The sequence below is a fragment of the Cydia strobilella genome, chromosome 11 (genome assembly GCF_947568885.1).
Source record: "Cydia strobilella chromosome 11, ilCydStro3.1, whole genome shotgun sequence".
NCBI classification, from domain to species: Eukaryota; Metazoa; Arthropoda; class Insecta; order Lepidoptera; family Tortricidae; genus Cydia; species Cydia strobilella.
Window position 1 is genome coordinate 6933854 of NC_086051.1, and position 17768 is coordinate 6951621.

Here is a 17768-nt window from a genome sequence, read left to right on the forward strand (position 1 = left end):
AAGCAGTACTTTCCGCACGATATGGCTCCGTAGGAAACGCACTTTTCGAGCACATGCATTGTAAAAAAATATATAGGACTGTATCTCCTAAACCATGCGTCGTAGCGCAAAAATAATAAAATTTTCGTTCCCCTTTATGTAACCCAAAAGTAATACATGAAAAATACAATGAAAAAAAAAAGAAACAAAATCTTTATAGGGCTGTATTAGCTGTATCTCCTATATCGTGCATCGTAGCGCAAAAATAATCAAATTTTCGCTCCCCTTTAAGAAGCCCCTAATTAAGATTTAAAAACGCAAAAAAGAAAAAAAAGAGGAAAAAATCTTTATAGGGCTGCATCTCCTAAACCGTGCATCGTAGCACAAAAATAATCAAATTTTCGTTCCCCTTAAGAAACCCTTAATTAAAACTTTTAAAAAAACCAGGAAAAAACTTTATAGAGCTATTATAGCTATATATATATATATAGATATAATATCTCCTAAACCGTGCGTGGTGGCGCAAAAATAATAAAAATTTCGTTCCCCTTTATGAAGCCCCAAAGTAATATACTAAAAACACAATGAAAAAAAAAGAAAAAAATAACAAAAAAACTTTATAGGGCTGTATCTCCTACACCGTGCATCGTAGCGCAAAAATAATTTAAAAAATCCCTTTAAGAAACCCCTAATTAAGATTGAAAAACGCAAAAAAGAAAAAGTGGAAAAAAAATCATTTTAGGGCTGTATCTCCTAAACCGTGCGTCGTAGCGCAAAAATAATAAAATTTTCGTTCCCCTTTACGGAACCCCAAAGTAATATACAAAAAACACAATGAAAAAAAAACAAAAAAAACTTTATAGGGCTGTATCTCCTAAATCGTCGTAGCGCAAAAATAATCAAAATTTCGTTCCCCTTTGTGGAACCCCAAACTAATATACAAAAAACACAATGAAAAAAAAAACAAAAAAAAATCTTTATAGGGCTGCATATCCTAAATCGTGCATCGTAGCGCAAAAATAATCAATTTTTCGTTCCCCTTTAAGGATCCCTTAATTAATACTTAAAAAAAAAAACAAAAAAAAACAGGAAAAAATCTTTATAGAGCTATATCTCCTAAACCGTGCGTGGTAGCGCAAAAAGAACAAAATTTTCGTTCCCCTTTACGGAACCCCAAAATAATATACAAAAAACACAATGAAAAAAAAAAACAAAAAAAATCTTTATAGGGCTGCATCTCCTAAACCGTGCATCGTAGCATAAAAATAATCAAATTTTCGTTCCCCTTTAAGAAACCCTTAATTAAAACTTAAAAAAAAAACCAGGAAAAAAAACTTTATAGAGCTATTATAGCTATATATATATAGATATAATATCTCCTAAACCGTGCGTGGTGGCGCAAAAATAATAAAATTTTCGTTCCCCTTTATGCAACCCATAATTTATATTTAAAAAAAAAAACGCAAAATTTAAAAAAAAAATCATTATAGGGCTGTATCTCTTAAAAAACCATGTGTCGTAGCGCAAAAATAATTAAAAAAAACCCTTTAAGAAACCCGTAATTAATACTTAAAAGAAACAAAAAAAAACAGGAAAAAAAACTTTATAGAGCTGTATCTCCTAAACCGTGCGTGGTACCGCAAAAACAATAAAATTTTCGTTCCCCTTTATGCAACCCATAATTTATATTTAAAAAAAAACGCAAAATTTTAAAAAAAAATCTTTATAGGGCTGTATCTCCTAAACCATGCGTCGTAGCGCAAAAATAATAAAATTTTCTTTACCCTTTATGCAACCCATAATTTATATTTAAAAAAAAACGCAAAATTAAAAAAAAAAACATTATAGGGCTGTATCTCTTAAACCATGCGTCGTAGCGCAAAAATAATTTAAAAAACCCCTTTAAGAAACCCGTAATTAATACTTAAAAAAAAAACAAAAAAAAACCAGGAAAAAAAACTTTATAGAGCTGTATCTCCTAAACCGTGCGTGGTACCGCAAAAATAATAAAATTTTCGTTCCCCTTTATGAAACCCCAAAGTAATATACAAAAAACACAATGTAAAAAAGAAAAAAAGAAAAAAAAACAATAAAAAAATCTTTATAGGGCTGTATCTCTTAAACCATGCGTCGTATCGCAAAAATAATTTAAAAAACCCCTTTAAGAAACCCGTAATTAATACTTAAAAAAAAAACAAAAAAAAACCAGGAAAAAAAACTTTATAGAGCTGTATCTCCTAAACCGTGCGTGGTACCGCAAAAACAATAAAATTTTCGTTCCCCTTTATGCAACCCATAATTTATATTTATAAAAACGCAAAATTTAAAAAAAAATCTTTATAGGGCTGTATCTCCTAAACCATGCGTCGTAGCGCAAAAATAATAAAATTTTCGTTCCCCTTTATGAAGCCCCAAAATAATATACAAAAACACAAGAAAAAGAAAGAAAAAAATAATAACAAAAAAACTTTATAGGGCTGTATCTCCTAAACCGTGCATCGTAGCGCAAAAATAATCAATATCCGTTCCCCTTTAAGAAGCCCCTAATTAAGATTTAAAAACGCAAAAAAGAAAAAGAGAAAAAAATCATTTTAGGGCTGTATCTCCTAAACCGTGCGTCGTAGCGCAAAAATAATAAAATTTTCGTTCCCTTTTATGAAACCCCAAAGTATTAACAAAAACGCAATGACAAAAAAAAGAAAAAAAAACAACAAAAACAACTTTAGGGATGTATCTCCTAAACCGTGCATGGTAGCGAAAAATAATCAAATTTTCGTTCCCCTTAAGAAGCCCTTAATTAAGATTTAGAAACGTAAAAAAGAAAAAGATAAAAATCTATATAGGGCTGTATCTCCTAAACCGTGCATCGTAGCGCAAAAATAATCAACTTTTCGGTCCCCTTTATGTAACCATTAATTTATACAAAAAAAAAGCAAAAAAAAAGTTTTTTTTTTTATAGGGCTTGATCTCCTAAACCATGCGTCGTAGCGCAAATATAATTAAATTTTCGTTCCCCTTTATGAAACCCCAAAGTAATATACAAAAAACACAATGTAAAAAAGAAAAAAACAATAAAAAAAACTTTATAGGGCTGTATCTCCTAAACCGTGCGTCGTAGCGCAAAAATAATCAAATTTTCTTTCCTCTTTATTCAACCCTTAATTTATATTTAAAAAAAAAACGCTTTCACTAAACTGCTGTAACTCGGAAACTTAGAATCCACAAAGGGGACTACTAAATTATGACACATATTAAAGCCTGACCAGTAATATATGATCATTGTCAAGAGGGCGCTGTTCATTCTCATGTATAGGGTGACAGTTCAGTATAGTATGAAAAAATATTGTATTTAATGAACATCATCATCAATGTAATTAATGTTGCTTGCCACGCTTAAACATAACAAAAATCACAATAAATTGCGTCTTAAAATAAACTTAAAAAGTCTACTAAAAATCGAAACAAAAGTAATTTTTAAGTCGCTGTTGTGACATTCTCAATCAAAAGGTAGGTACCACTTTGTCGTTTACCATAAAGACGAAATTTGATTATATCTTTATACAAATAACCTGTCAGAGAAAGTGGTACCTTTTGATTAGGAACGTCACAAATGTTGGTCAGTATGAGGAGTGCAGCCTACAGTTTATTTTTAATTATATTTATATACCTACTACGGTAAGATTGATAAGACAATGTAATTATGCCTCCGAATGAAATAAATACACTGTATCGCAAAACTAAGTGGCGAGACAGCTCATAATGCCGTCTCTTGGTTGGTCTTAACAAGGGTAAAGGAGATAGTATTAAGATCTCAGTCGCCAGCTGATATTGCGGCAAGTATAATAAGCACCCCACCCGCGTAGGTACCCTTCCCCGCGCACGCCCTTCTTGCTCAATTGAGTTTTATTTTGCCAGATAGTAAAAAAACCGTGGATCAAAATGACCCAAATTATGAATGATGTCTCAATGTGGTATTATAATATTGTAGACGTAAACTTAATAATATGAATTTTTTTTTGTGGTAGATACAGGGTGTTAATTAGAAAAAAATTTTTTTTAAATAAAAGCGGTGGATGAATTTGACACAGATTTGTTTGAATAACATATAACAATGTTCTGTAAAGTACAACACTTCACTTACCGACTCTAATATTTTTTTAGGCGTTTTAGGATCAATATTAGGTATTTATTAAATGCCATTATACCCGTGGATGAAAATGACACAAAATGCGTGTGTACGTCGGAAGCCACTTTGCCTTTACAGGGAAACAAAGAATTTCGTCTCGAATATTTTTTTTACAGAATGCTGATTGAAAAAAGAAATACCTAAATTTCTACCTAAGCAAATACCTAGGATGACACAAAATATTATTTTTAGGTTTAGTATATGGTCTGGAAACTATATATAAAAAATAAGCAACATTAATATTCTTATAACCTCAGAAGTTATTGGTACAGGTCTAATAAGAAAGTGCAGAAAACCGAGTATTGGCGTTTTGTTACTTTTGTTGTCCCAACACTATCAAAATAAAATGACAGCGTCAAGTCAAGGAAGAAAGGATTGAGTCTACAAATTTCTGCTTTTTTATAAAAATAAAACTAGTAGATGGATATCACCGTAATTTTTAGTTCATAGGCGCAGTGTTTTTTGGTGACTTGCATATACATTACTATCATTCTGGTGAGTAAAATACCGCAGAAAACCTGCATAATTCCGATCAAACGTGTTGCTATCGATCTCCGAGGGTGGCATTTTCTGCTAGTGTTTGTTTTGGGTGCAGGATTCCCAAAAGAGGACTTACCTGGACATCTACAAGATGGATCTGGCGGAAACCATGAAGAGTGTGCTCGCGAAGAGCACCGGCGGGTCGGGCGGCGGCGGAGGAAGCGCGGGCGCGGCGCCGCACGCCGCCGAGGGCTACGTCACGGAGAAGCTGTACATGTTGTTACAACTGTATCTGCAGAACAAAGGCTGGAGCCCCAGCATCGAGCTGTTGCAGTGTTTCAGTGATCTTAAGGACTCCTCCATGCTGCCCAGTGCTGCATACCTTCAGTAAGTCAAAGCAAAGCTAATTCTTATTGGACACTTATTAGTCATATTTTTTTTAATCAAACTAATTTATTCATAATTTAACAATTTAACTTGGAACCAACATATGATTTCATACCGGATCTTGGGGTGCGGAAGCTAAGGAGTTTGTGTGGCAATTGGGTCTGCGACTAAGAGAAAGGGGTTGCGATCCTCACTCCGGATCGTATCTGGTCCAACTGATCTCCTTGGCAATTCAACCTTTAGTGTTTAAGATTGACAAAGCCTGTTGCGGATTATATCATTTTTTAGTAGGTGACGAAGCATGTAGCTGATTTGTTTTTGTAAACTTGACGAAGCCTGCGTTGCTGATCACAAACTATGTATATATAAATGAATAATGAATTAATTAAGATTATTAATTTAACTAGCATTTCTATAATAAGTTTGATAGTGACAATTCCTATACACTGTGTTTTTTTAAGTCCTTAAATTTTAAGGATGCATTCCTGAGCTTAAATTAAGTAACTTTCTCAAAGAAACGGGTATTCTAATTAACTCCATTTTGGAGATAATTAGTTTTATTTTTTTCTAATAAGGCCCCCAACGAGCTTATAGCCTGTAGTGTGTGTGTGTGTGTAGTGTGTGATGCCTTAGGGCCTGTTTACATATTGATTAGTGTATTATAGTATGAGTTTTTTTTGTATACATTTGCTACTAAATGCAAGTACTACTATCTACATCTACAAGTACTATCTCGGACGATCAATATTCCAAATTTCATTCATATGTCATAGTTTTCAATTGTTTGGTGGATTTAAATATAACATGCATGTTACAACAATTCTATTTATTACTTTTAATTAAAACAAAAACTTAAAAACTAACTGAATGCAGTTACCTTATATGTACTTAGCCATACCCCGACATTAACAGAGTTTAAAAAAACACAGTGTATTAAAGTATTTACAATGTCATAAGACATCTCATTTTAATTTCAGAATGATGGCATCAAGAGTGGGGCTGGATACCCAAGGCCGACTAATTCTTAGAGAAAACGGGAAAATAATACTTCCATATGAGCACTTTGCCAATGCTGTGATGCTGAAGCATATGAATGGGCCCCATGGCCTGCATTTAGGTTTAGAAGCTACAGTCAGAGCAGTAAGTATTCTAAATACTATCCCCCTTATTCATAAAACTTTACGGGCCTGATTTAATCACCCTTCAGTCCCAGCATTAAGTAAAGTACTATAGTAATAAACACCGATAGTACATATTTCGGTACAAAATGTTTAGATGCCCCCTGCTTTCAAATTTGAATGCTCGCGCGGAATATTCTGATAGTCCATAGAGTTGTAAAAAGTCTGTTCAGGACTGAAAGCTAATATTTATTATGTGCAAAAAAATAACAAGAGGCCTCTAGGACTATGACCTTTAAAAAAAAGCTGGGACTTAGCAGGTTAAATTATGTTTTATCCCTTTCTTACAAAAACATAAGTCAAAAAGACAAACAATTCATAGCTAATTCAGGCCAGTAACGCATTTATGAATAACGCCATATGTCTTTCCAGTTATCATTATTCAAATTGTGATATAGTCAATATAGTGTGATATTCATAATTAGTAAGAGTAGTGAGAAAATTATTTTCAGATTTTTTTTGTAATACTTACAAGAAACAGGAGAACCATATGACAATTAAAGTAATATTAACTAATAAAATATATTAGCATTATTGTTACTAAAATTAGTCCTTGGTATGGCAGAACTGTTAAATTATCGTGTGTATTGGTGTGAACTGTTAGTTCGTGGTCAACGGGTGGCTCTCCACCCACCACCACCAATGCTGACCACGCACACGCATGCGCGCACGAACGCTGTAATGTAAAGGGTTCGAAACGTCGGGATGTATTATAAATTCAATATACGCGATATAATCCGTTTCCATAGTTTAATTTCATGTCTATAACTTGTAGGTGGTAGAATCATACACAATAGGGCGGGAGCAGTTTGGCATGGAGAAGGAGTTTATCGTAGAGGTGGTGCAGAACTGCCCCAACCCGGCCTGCCGCTACTACAAGAACCAGCTGGAGATGACGCAGAAGTCCATACAGCAGCACCTTTCGCAACAGCCTACTTATATTCCAGGTATGTTTTATGTAGATTATAGTACCTACTCATTCTAACTTTAAAACTCCCGTGAGACTCGGAACGTCCGCATGCGTCCGCGTGTACACCGCCTCCCGCCTCTAGTGATCGACCGCGCGACGTGTACAGTCAGCAAAACTATTACTACTAGAGGCGGTGCTGTCGGTGCTTCATATTCATATTTATTTATTGCATCCATGGTACACAGGTGTTACATATATAATAGTTTCACATGGGCCCTGGTAGGGCAAGGCAATTATCTTAAATCTAAAGATTAATTTATCCTAGTCTAATATCCTAGAAAACGGATCAAAACTAAGAATATGTATGTGAGTAAGCCATTGAAATAAATTTTAATATGGTACCGATTATAAAATTATGTCAACTTCAGTTTAAATAAAATATTTTGCGATTGATGTATTCATGTTCGTAAAATATGTTATTTAATCTAGTTAAATACTGTTTGTGGGTACAAACAAACAAGAAGCTTAATAAACAGATTGGAGATACGTATAAAACATAACTATTCATTAAGGTATATTCTCTTGAAAGAAACTTTATAGCTTAAAGTTGCTTAAAAAAGGGCTAAACTCATATTTTTGTATGGTGACCTAATTTTCCGCTTCCAAAATCAAAGGTTCCTTAATTACCTATGATTTTTTTCTAAAATTTCCTATGATTTTTTTCTAAAATTTCCGAGAACTTTTCCAAATTCTTTGAAACTTTCCGCAATTTGCACATCTATTTATAGTTTGTATGTTTCGTTTGACATGGTTAATGCGATAATGTGCAGAGTCGGGCGCGGCGAACTTGGCGGACAGCCAGGCGATGGAGCGGCTGCTGCGCGGCTCGGCGCTGCAGGACTACCAGCTGCCGCTGGCGCCGCACCTCGCCGCCCTCAGTGAGTTGCTATGTAAACATCGACATTTTTATTTTATGCCATTTTTATTATATTGTTGGAACTGTTTAAAACAAAAACACCGTGTTTTATACCATGTCAGTGGCAACATAGTCTATAGACGATTGCAACTCCTGCGGTTCACGTGAGCACTTCTAACATGTGCGTTGCCCAAGCAATTATGTATATATCTTATACCGATAATATGTGACTTTATGCCATGATGGCACTAGACAGTCTAGGCAACTTATCATTACCATCCCTTTTTTTTAAACCCTACCTTACTCTTAGTAAAGTAGGTGGTCGTTACGTCGTTTTACTTCCAAATGCAAGTAGGTATAAACAAAAAAAAAACTGATATTACTTACTTCACCAAATAGGTAATATAATTAGTAATTACCACTGATTGAAATATTTTAAAATAAATCATTTACAAAACTCCCATTGTCGCGACATTACGTCGGCAGAAAAGTTACCTCTGCTTCAATAGGTAACACAATACCGCAGCTGCGCAAAGTTCATAAAAATTAAAAAACGCATGGGAGCTGACATTTTGAATAGTTGAGGGGTAAAGTGTCTAAAGTGAAATGTTTTACATACTTCAGCGGGCCTAACGTCCGAAAAGCCCGACCGGCGCTCGCAGGCACAAGACAAGCTCTCCCAACACCAGCAACAACTCCTTCTGCAGCACCAGTCCCGCTCGCTGCACCAGGACAAGTACAGCCACCAGCGCTCTGTAACCTCCTCCGACACCAAGAAACATCACTACACAGACGAGCACAAGCTCACTGACTTCCTCAGGTCAGTGTGGTCAGGACAGTGTGACCCGACACAGTGTTACAGATATGCAAGTCTTTCCCAATTCTTACTTCTTATTTTTATCACACTTACTGCAACAAGTTGTGTAATTGGTAGTTATGTGGGTCCTCTATATCGGATCTTTCGGCCCAGTGGTGCAGCAATTATGTTAATTTGGTACTCATAAAATAATACCATAGTCAATGTAGTGCTACTTTTACACTACTATTGTATCTGGCTTTAAGTAATTAAATGGGAATCTGCGTAAAATACTATTGTGGTCACGCGCTGGTAGTTTTGATCGCAAGCTCAATTTTGTTACGATGTTGTATGTCTTGGGTTGAGCGGGTCAACCGTTAACCCAGTGTCAAATTGTACCGGTAACCATGGTCACTCCAGGTTTAACAGGTTAACCCCGGGTTAGTGGAATGGTGCTAGTAGCGCTTACAGACTGTCCCGTAATTGTGACAACATGACAGCCTATTGACAATAAGGTTGTAGAATTTAACAAAACTTATTCAATTTATAAATTTATCTTCAACACCCAGAGCGAACCTAGAAAGCCTAGAGTCCCTCTCGGGCTCGGGCTCGGGTGGCAGCGGTAGCGGCGGCGGCGCGACGAGCACGTCGGGCGGGGCAGGGGGCGGGTTAGGGGGCGGGGGCGGAGGCGGAGGCGGCGGGGGCGGGGGCGGGGGGCAGGAGCGCGTGGTGCGCGCCTTCGCGGAGCTGGCGCGCAACCTGCAGCGCATGCGCCCCTGCGTGCGCCCCGCCATGTGCAAGCCCTACGGCAAGCAGTCCGAGCAGCTGCAGAAGAGTAAGTGCTCTCTACATTCTACAAAGTTCTATATTACCATAGAGTAACTTATACTAGAGCGGTACTGTCATAGTAAATTTTGTAACCCCAGTAAATTCACTGCCATCTATCGACACACTTTAAAACTAAAAATGAAGATTTATAAAAATACGATAGAATGTATTTAAATATAGATAAATGTTTTTTTTATTTGCATTAATTATTTTTATGATTTTGACCCATGTTCTTTCACTGATATGCGTTAAAATTTTTAGATAACAGACGAAACCGTCAACGCCATCTATACGACTGTAGGCCAAAATTAGTAGCGCCCTCTGAACGAGAATCAAATTTTCTTGATTTTTGGGGCACGTTTTTTCCTTAGACTGTATCCATCTATTACGGAGTTATATCTATCTTTGATATTACTATACAATACATTTTCTACGAGTCAACTAAAATAACACTTTTTCTATAGTTCGTTTTTACTGATTATAGTAGTTTATAAGTTTTGTTTTTTCCTCGCAAGTGTGTTGAAAAACGTCGTATTAAGTGCGTGTGCATTGGTCATTACCCACACCGGCTTTCTTATTGCGCGCTCGCTAATCAATCGCACCACTACGAAACCTCCAACCGTTCAGTGAACAGAGATTTATAGGTAGACCTGTGGGCCTAGCAGATGATTGGCGCGACAGTATCTCGCCCGCGAGATAGACTACCCGCCTTTTTTAACTGTATTAATTAGAGTCGGGTAGTCGGTCTGTCGGTCGGGGATCGCGGGCGAGATACTGTGGCGCCAATCATGTGCTAGCCCGGCTGTAGTGACAGTGTTTACGAACGTACAATTGTAGTTGTTGTAGTAACGGTGTATGTGTGTGTTTCAGTCCTGCTGGACACGATCCAGCTGGTGCAGTCACTGCGCAGCTACCTGCCACCGCCGCACATCCAGGTCACCTCGTGGAAGAACGACGACAAACTACGGTAGCTCACTATTTTATATTATAATAGGGTATTTGACTACCAGTCAAATCAGCTTCTTTTTTCGAACTGTCAAAACGATTTTGCTACTATGGAATTTATATGAAACACTAGCATGTGACGTCACAATCAAATTACCTACTCTTTATAGTTTTATACGGGTTTTTAAATAGAAATTGTGTCTAAAAATAACTGCTGTCTACGTTTTTCTATTAATCTTCTGGTGCTTTATTTCATGCATGGTGTAGAATAATTTATTTTAAATACCCAATTAGTCGCCTAGGCTATTCATTAAACGCCGACATCCGGTTGATGCCTAGGCTGATAGTTAGTTGAACTAGATTCAGTAAACGTTAAAAAAATTGTTGATTTGAAAGTCCCCTTTGAAAATGACTAGTTCACTCAGCCAAGTGATTTAAATGTAGGTAACTAACAAAATTAAAAATGAAATATAATAAATACATTTATAATAAAATAAATACCATAACTTAACCTAACCAAACCAATGTATTCATCAATGTCCAAATGAACTAAATGACTACACGACGTTCAGCCGTCTGGTTAAACGTTACGTCAAATCGAAATTTCGTTATCTGCCTCTCTATAGTCTCTATCGATCGAATATGCAAGAGTGATAGAGGCAGAAACCGAACTCGATTTTCGTGTTTCGCGGTATACCCTGTGATCGTGCTAGTGACACTCTATATGCAGAGTTTCGCGTAATATTCCCTATTGAGTGCAAATTTTTGCAAAAAAAATCATCATTTCTACTAGCCCTCAGGCCTCTCCTGACAGACAATACTCATCACAATAGCTCAGTGCAATTTACCGAAAACCAATTTTAACATATTCTTCTGTTATATTTCAGTTCGAACAATATGGAGGAGATTGAAAATCGCAAAATAGTGAGCGGCAACTAGCCCCAGAGAGTCTGCGGCTGAGCGCCCTCTCACTCTAGCTAGGTAGTCTCTCACTTCTGACACTCACACTCACACTGACTGCACCGGACTCTATTGCTAGCGACATCTATCTTATCTTATCTTATAGTTTCGGGGGCCCTTACGGATACACTTCGACCCATAGGGATCTTTTGTGCAGTTACCCCCTAGGAAAGATCCGTCCGCTGCTCAAGAGCCTTCCCCACCATCTCCATATGCCGGATGATGGACCTTATGGGTAGCTTTTTGAATTCCTTTGGTACCAGGTAGCCTGTTCCAAAGTCCTTCATTCTTTGTCTGGCGAGGGCGTGACATTCACACATAAGATGGTAAGCGACATCTATGTCAAATAACTCACCGTCGACAGAGATCTAAACAGTGACAAAAATATAGACCATGTCTATTTTAGTGCATCATTTTCAAAGCTGCGAAAGTATGGTTTGGCCAAGCGTCGTCAAAAATAAATGATACTGTCTTTTTCTTACGCTTATCATCACAATAAGTTACTGACAGATTATGGATTAGGCCAGTCAACCTATATCTGGTATATCTGCTGATCACGAAGTGATACATATGTGCTTACTGTGTATGTATAATGGCGTGGCAATGGAAATGTTCTAATCTGTATTCTTCTAAAGCAAGTTTTATAGAGTTAATAGCCAAATTGGTTTGATTTTTTTGATACCACGTCGATAGCGAACATTAAAATCATGTAAAGTTGCTCGCAATCACAATATTTAAAATGGTTGGCTTCTATTGAATACTATTTTACATCATTTTACACCATATTATAAGTGCGTAGAGTCCGGTTCGCTCTTTAACTATTAGTTTAAGTTGTTTGATACACGAATATAGAAAGCTCCAAATAGTGATGGAGTAGGTACTTTTGTATGGCATTTTATATTGGTATACTGGAGCTTTCTATATTAGGGTAGCTTTCGTATAAACATTTTTTTGGAATTGTTGTAAAACAGCAGCGGGAATGTTGTAAAAATTACATATAATATGATTTAAGGATAATAAACGTATTGTGCTTACTTGCTGGGGCTTGTTTCTCAAAAGCTTGTAACTTGTAATACAAACGTATGTCACTTTTGTTAGAAAGGGACTGCAAAGGAGCTACACGGGCCCCTGGTCGTCTGATCGCACAATATTAAATATCCAAAAAGTACAAGCTGAGATCGAAATTTAAAAAAATTAGAGACTTGATGTTGAAGTCTTCTTATACCTATATTATAATATAGCGTGTGTTCTCTAAATGTGGCTTTCTCCTGAGGCCTGCTGTTGGGTCATTGTAATTGTTCTCATTATTTACTAATATTATGCTTTACTTTTTGATTTTTATACACTTTCTTCTTACAAGCCGTTTTGGTTTAGTGTTATTGTATACGTTTAATATCTTAGTATTTATTTTACGTTTTTGTTAAACTTCTTTACCTGTTATTGTTCGTACACGTCGTGTAATCGCTTTATTGCTTTTGCTGTTGAGATCTTTTTGCAGTTATTGATCCTGTTTCGTCCTTCCTTATTTGAATGTATTATCGTAAGTGCATTATTTACACTGTGATAGTGGTGTAATAGGAATAGGTATAGGCCTGAGCGAAGTCTTGACATGATTATATAAGTCGGTTTCATTAATTTAAACGAACTGTGCGGTAATATTAATCTTTACGACCACACGGAATAATTCGTTCCCATAAAATAGATCGGTGGTTTCTTCTATTTGAGGTTATGTCAATATTTTTTGCACTTATAGCTAAATAATTTGTAGTATATTCGCAAAAAAAATACATTCATATTGATAATTTAAATTAGTATACTACTCGTAGAAATCTGAATCATTATGATTAATAATGATCATGATTATTCTATTTTCTATTAAGAACGTGCAAATACGTAAATATGATTTTTTCACGTTTTATTTGATTAAATTGAAACCATGTTTTTTGTCAAGAGTTAGAAGTAAATTGAAAGTGAAGTCGCCAAGTCTTGTCGTGTGTGTGGGAAGAGGTATCTTATCGAAGACTGCATTTTTCATGTCGTTAGCTAGCGTCGCTTGTGAATATATGTTTAGGTTTGATGGCTGCACACGGGCGAGCGGTTGCTTACTACTCCTGTTATATACTTATTGGACCGACGACACAAAGGCTTATTCCATTCCCTCAACAGTCAGAGAGACACAGTAAAAAAAAAAAACTTTACTTCAGAACATAACATATGACCTTGAAGTTTTATATTAATATTGAATATTGCTGTCCTGGTATCGGGTCGGTGGAAAGTCGAGGAGTTATTTACGCCGAAGCGGCATTAACGTAGTGAGATGTATGATATAAATGATACATAGCTACAAGACGCATGCCTGCTTATCTACGACGCGTCAGCTGTTTGTATAGTCAGCATCAATAGTAACAGATGAAACAACGTGCCAAAAGTATAGATACTTTCAGATCTGCCAACCTCCTGGAATACTTTTTCAAATATATATGTATCTCTACATTCGCGTTTAAAAATATTTTTAACAGTTTAATTGTCTATACATATATAGAGCTGTTTGTTAAGTTATTTGAGAATACTTTTGACGCGCAGTCTGATCCGCTACTATTGATGCTGACTGTACAAGTACATGGGGTGGTCGTTACTTTTAAATCGATATTTGTGATTACAAGTTAGCAAATGGAGTCTCCTACAGAATATGTGTGCAATATAATAGCAGTCAATAGGAAAATGAAAATTAGGGGAAAACTATAACTGTAGATCAATTATATTGGATTTTTTTTATAATTCTTCTGCTTTACTTGACATTGTTTCAAAATTAACTGTAACGTGTACTTATATAATATTGAAAGTATAAAAAAAAATCATGAAAATCGTCTTTTTTACTACGTCGCGGAAATTCTTATAAAAACATAACAACCTACGTAAAAAATACAATTGCGTACTATAATTGTAATTACTAAATTACAACTACCGACTACTTGGTTTGTCATGGGCGGCACTATCATTTAGAGCCTCAAGCAAACAAACAAAACCAAGTATTTGGTCAAAAATCAGCAAAAAAGTCCGAATGATGCTACTAGTACACTCTGAGACCAAAATCGTCTTATAGCTAATTTTTTTTTCTGGATGACATGAGTTTAGATGTAAAGCTTTGATTGGAAATAATAGGCAAGATACTAAATTACAATTATAGTAGGTACACAATTGTATTTTTTGTTTTTATAAGAATTTCCGCGAGTAGTGCAAAAACCGATTTTCATATATTTTCTATACTTCCAATATTATTAAAGGTTACGGTTAATTTTGAAACAATGTTAAGTAATGCAGAAGTATTATAAAAGATCCAATATAATTGATTTAAAGTTATAGTTTCCCCCTAATTTTCATTTTCCTATTGACTGTTATTTTTTTGCACACAACTGTACCTAATCAATGATTGTTGGTCAAAATTCCAAATAAATTGCAAATTCCAGTTATGGCGCTTGCACACGGTGCGATACGCAAACTACCTATACTTGTGCCTCCACCACCACCGTGTGAAAGCATAATAACCAGGCATCGTAAACTGCGAGCGAAATCCACTGAAGTACTAGGGTTGTTACTTAGTCAAGTCAAGTCAAAGTACGTCATTTCAATGGATTTCGGTCGCAGTTTACGATGCCTGATAATAACAAATAATAGTCGTTCAGGATAGTGAAATGCAAGTAATGCATAAGAAGCGCTTACATTTTGGTCGGTCAAAGAGGTTTAATTGTTGCCGCCTTAGTGTGCAGTAGGGTTAAGTACAATATGATAATAGTACGCAAGTTGCTATTTACTTCCAAAACATCACATAATTATGTGAAATGAACTACATAAGTTTGCTAGTGCAATAATTAGGCAAAGCCTACCTTAAACTTAAAATTTTGTATCCTAGGACTGTACGTTTATATTATATTAGTGAATATTTTTCAAAAACTTTTCGTATTCAAAAATTTATCATGATTATTATCGAAACTTGTGTTTTAGTTACATCACATGTCAATATTTGTCGTTAGCAGCTCGTTTTATTGGCAAGGGAAGAGCATCTAGTGCTCTCTTCCGATTTCCTGGGCGTTGCGGTTGGGATAATGGGGTTGGCCGGTTGAAGTATTTCACACATGACGCCAGCATATGTTTTACCACTTTTACCTGTCAATCCTATGAATAGTATCAAATTCTTGTTTTTATGGGTTGGATGCTAATGCCCTTCAAGCCAAATTCCATAGAACAAAAAAAGACAGGTAAAATCTATGGTGTCGCCATCAATGAAAACTTTTGACAGTTGTCAACCCCATTGTTTATTATTGTCGGACATCGTATTTGTGGAGTTTTATATTTTAATTTGGTATTTTGTATTGTTGGCACCAAATCTTTTATTGGCATTATGTGTAGTTTTTATTTTAGCCAGTTACTTTGTTTAGTCAGCATTAGATTGTAGCAAGTACAACGACCATATCGATACCCTGGTTCACAATCGTACTAATACTACTAATTACGGAAAAAAAATGGTTGTAATTAGTACCATAGTGCACAAAATAAGTTGTCATTACAACCAAATTTTCCCCGTAATTAGTACGACTGTGAGTGTGAACTAGGGTATCGATATATACCTATCGCAATACATCTCTACTCCTAAAGCAGTAAAGCTGTGTTCCAATATTTGTATTATTTTGCTGCTACAAACTATTTGATGCTGATTGGCACTGAAGGCTCATTTAGACGGTGCGAGAACTCTCGTGCGAGTTTCATTACATTGCGGTATTTGATCGGTCGGCTGAATGTATGTAACCTCAATAGTCCGCAATGTAACTAAAATTTGCATGTGGGTTCGCGCGCCGTCTAAATGAGCCTTTTTATACTAGTTATCTAGTATATTTGAGGCTATTACGTTTGGGTCGAATTGCTTTTCGTATAAGTATTTAGTATTAAGTTTATATGACCGTTGTACACTCTTGCAAAGTATTAAAAATTCAAAAGAATCTCACTCTGTATTAGAATTAAGAGTTCTAGTCAAAAATGGACTTCATTTTATGGTGAATTGGAAGCGTTCTGTAACAAAAATAACTAACAAATTAACTAACACCATAGTGTTTGATGAATTTTAAGTAATGTTTTAATAATAAAATTATCCAGACTGATAAAAAGTATTTATAATGTAACCGTAAATATTTGATCACTTAGTGTTTATTCCGATCTCAACATCATTATATTTTTGGACATGTTAACATTCAACACTATGTAGTAGCGAGAAATACTTGGTTGCGATGTAAAAGTATAAAAAATTTGAACAGGTTTTATGTGTTTTAAGTCTTAAATGTAAATTAAAATCATTGAAATAAAGAAAATTCAAAAATAGAAAAATATTTTTTGCAAAAAGTGGTTGTATGTAAGTGTTTATTTTTTGCATGAGCCCTTTGTATAAAAGTCGCCTTTGTTCTCTACTATTCCGGTGAGAGGTCTATTATTTTATTATGTTTTGGTTGAAGTTAAGAAGTTATGTATCCATTATATTTATTGACAATTTTATTGAAATTTCTCTATTCAAATTGGCATCTTGTTTCCTGTGATAGAATTTCGATCAAAATAAAATTTTGACATCAAAATGCAATTAAAACTAAAAGTACTCTTCAATAGAACATGTAATAATTCCTGGCGGTCAAATCATGCATTCACGAGTAAATTATAAGGGTGTATAGTTTTTTTTAACATTACATAAGGAATTTGTAAGTTCTATTATCGAGTGTTGTAGTAGAGTATTACTTATTTTGGTTAATTAATTAAATTACTAAACATTTGTTGTTTAATTGATGTATCTATATCTGGCCTTGCCATGTAACTTATTATTTGCCGACTATAAAATTATTTTATCTTGTAAAAGTGGTAATATAGTGGGTTGAGAAATCAGTGCTTAGTAATAAATAAAATTATTTGATCAGTTTTGATTTTATTTTAATTCATCCTTCTCAAAATGTGAAAGCACATTCCGCCACATATATAATTTTTTTTTAGTATTAGAAAGAATTCTGTCGAAGTGCATGCAAGCATGAGGTTTTCAGGCACTTCATGCGATAAAATTTGGAGGTAAAACATGCCACAAACATGTAAATTGAGATTATTTTTTACTACTAGCTCTGCCCGCCACTTCGTCTGTGTGGAATGATGATGGTTTTTGATAAAAACTAATATGT

General features: G+C 35.3%; 1 protein-coding gene across 2 annotated transcripts; it reads left to right on the top strand.

Annotated features, from left to right (window-relative positions):
* Positions 1-4500: 4500 nt before the first annotated feature.
* LOC134745242 (uncharacterized) lies at positions 4501-11653 on the top strand. Of its 2 annotated transcripts, none has more exons than XM_063679235.1 (9): positions 4501-4660; positions 4761-5032; positions 6010-6172; positions 6986-7157; positions 7951-8070; positions 8661-8856; positions 9402-9667; positions 10531-10627; positions 11493-11653. In XM_063679235.1, exons 2-9 carry the CDS (start codon positions 4797-4799, stop codon positions 11542-11544), a joined length of 1302 nt encoding a protein of 433 aa, XP_063535305.1. In that variant the 5' UTR covers positions 4501-4660; positions 4761-4796; the 3' UTR covers positions 11545-11653. The 2 variants fall into 2 exon arrangements, with proteins under 2 accessions (XP_063535305.1, XP_063535306.1); XM_063679236.1 differs by having other exon boundaries at positions 4506-4660; positions 7951-8058; positions 11493-11652.
* Positions 11654-17768: the final 6115 nt, after the last annotated feature.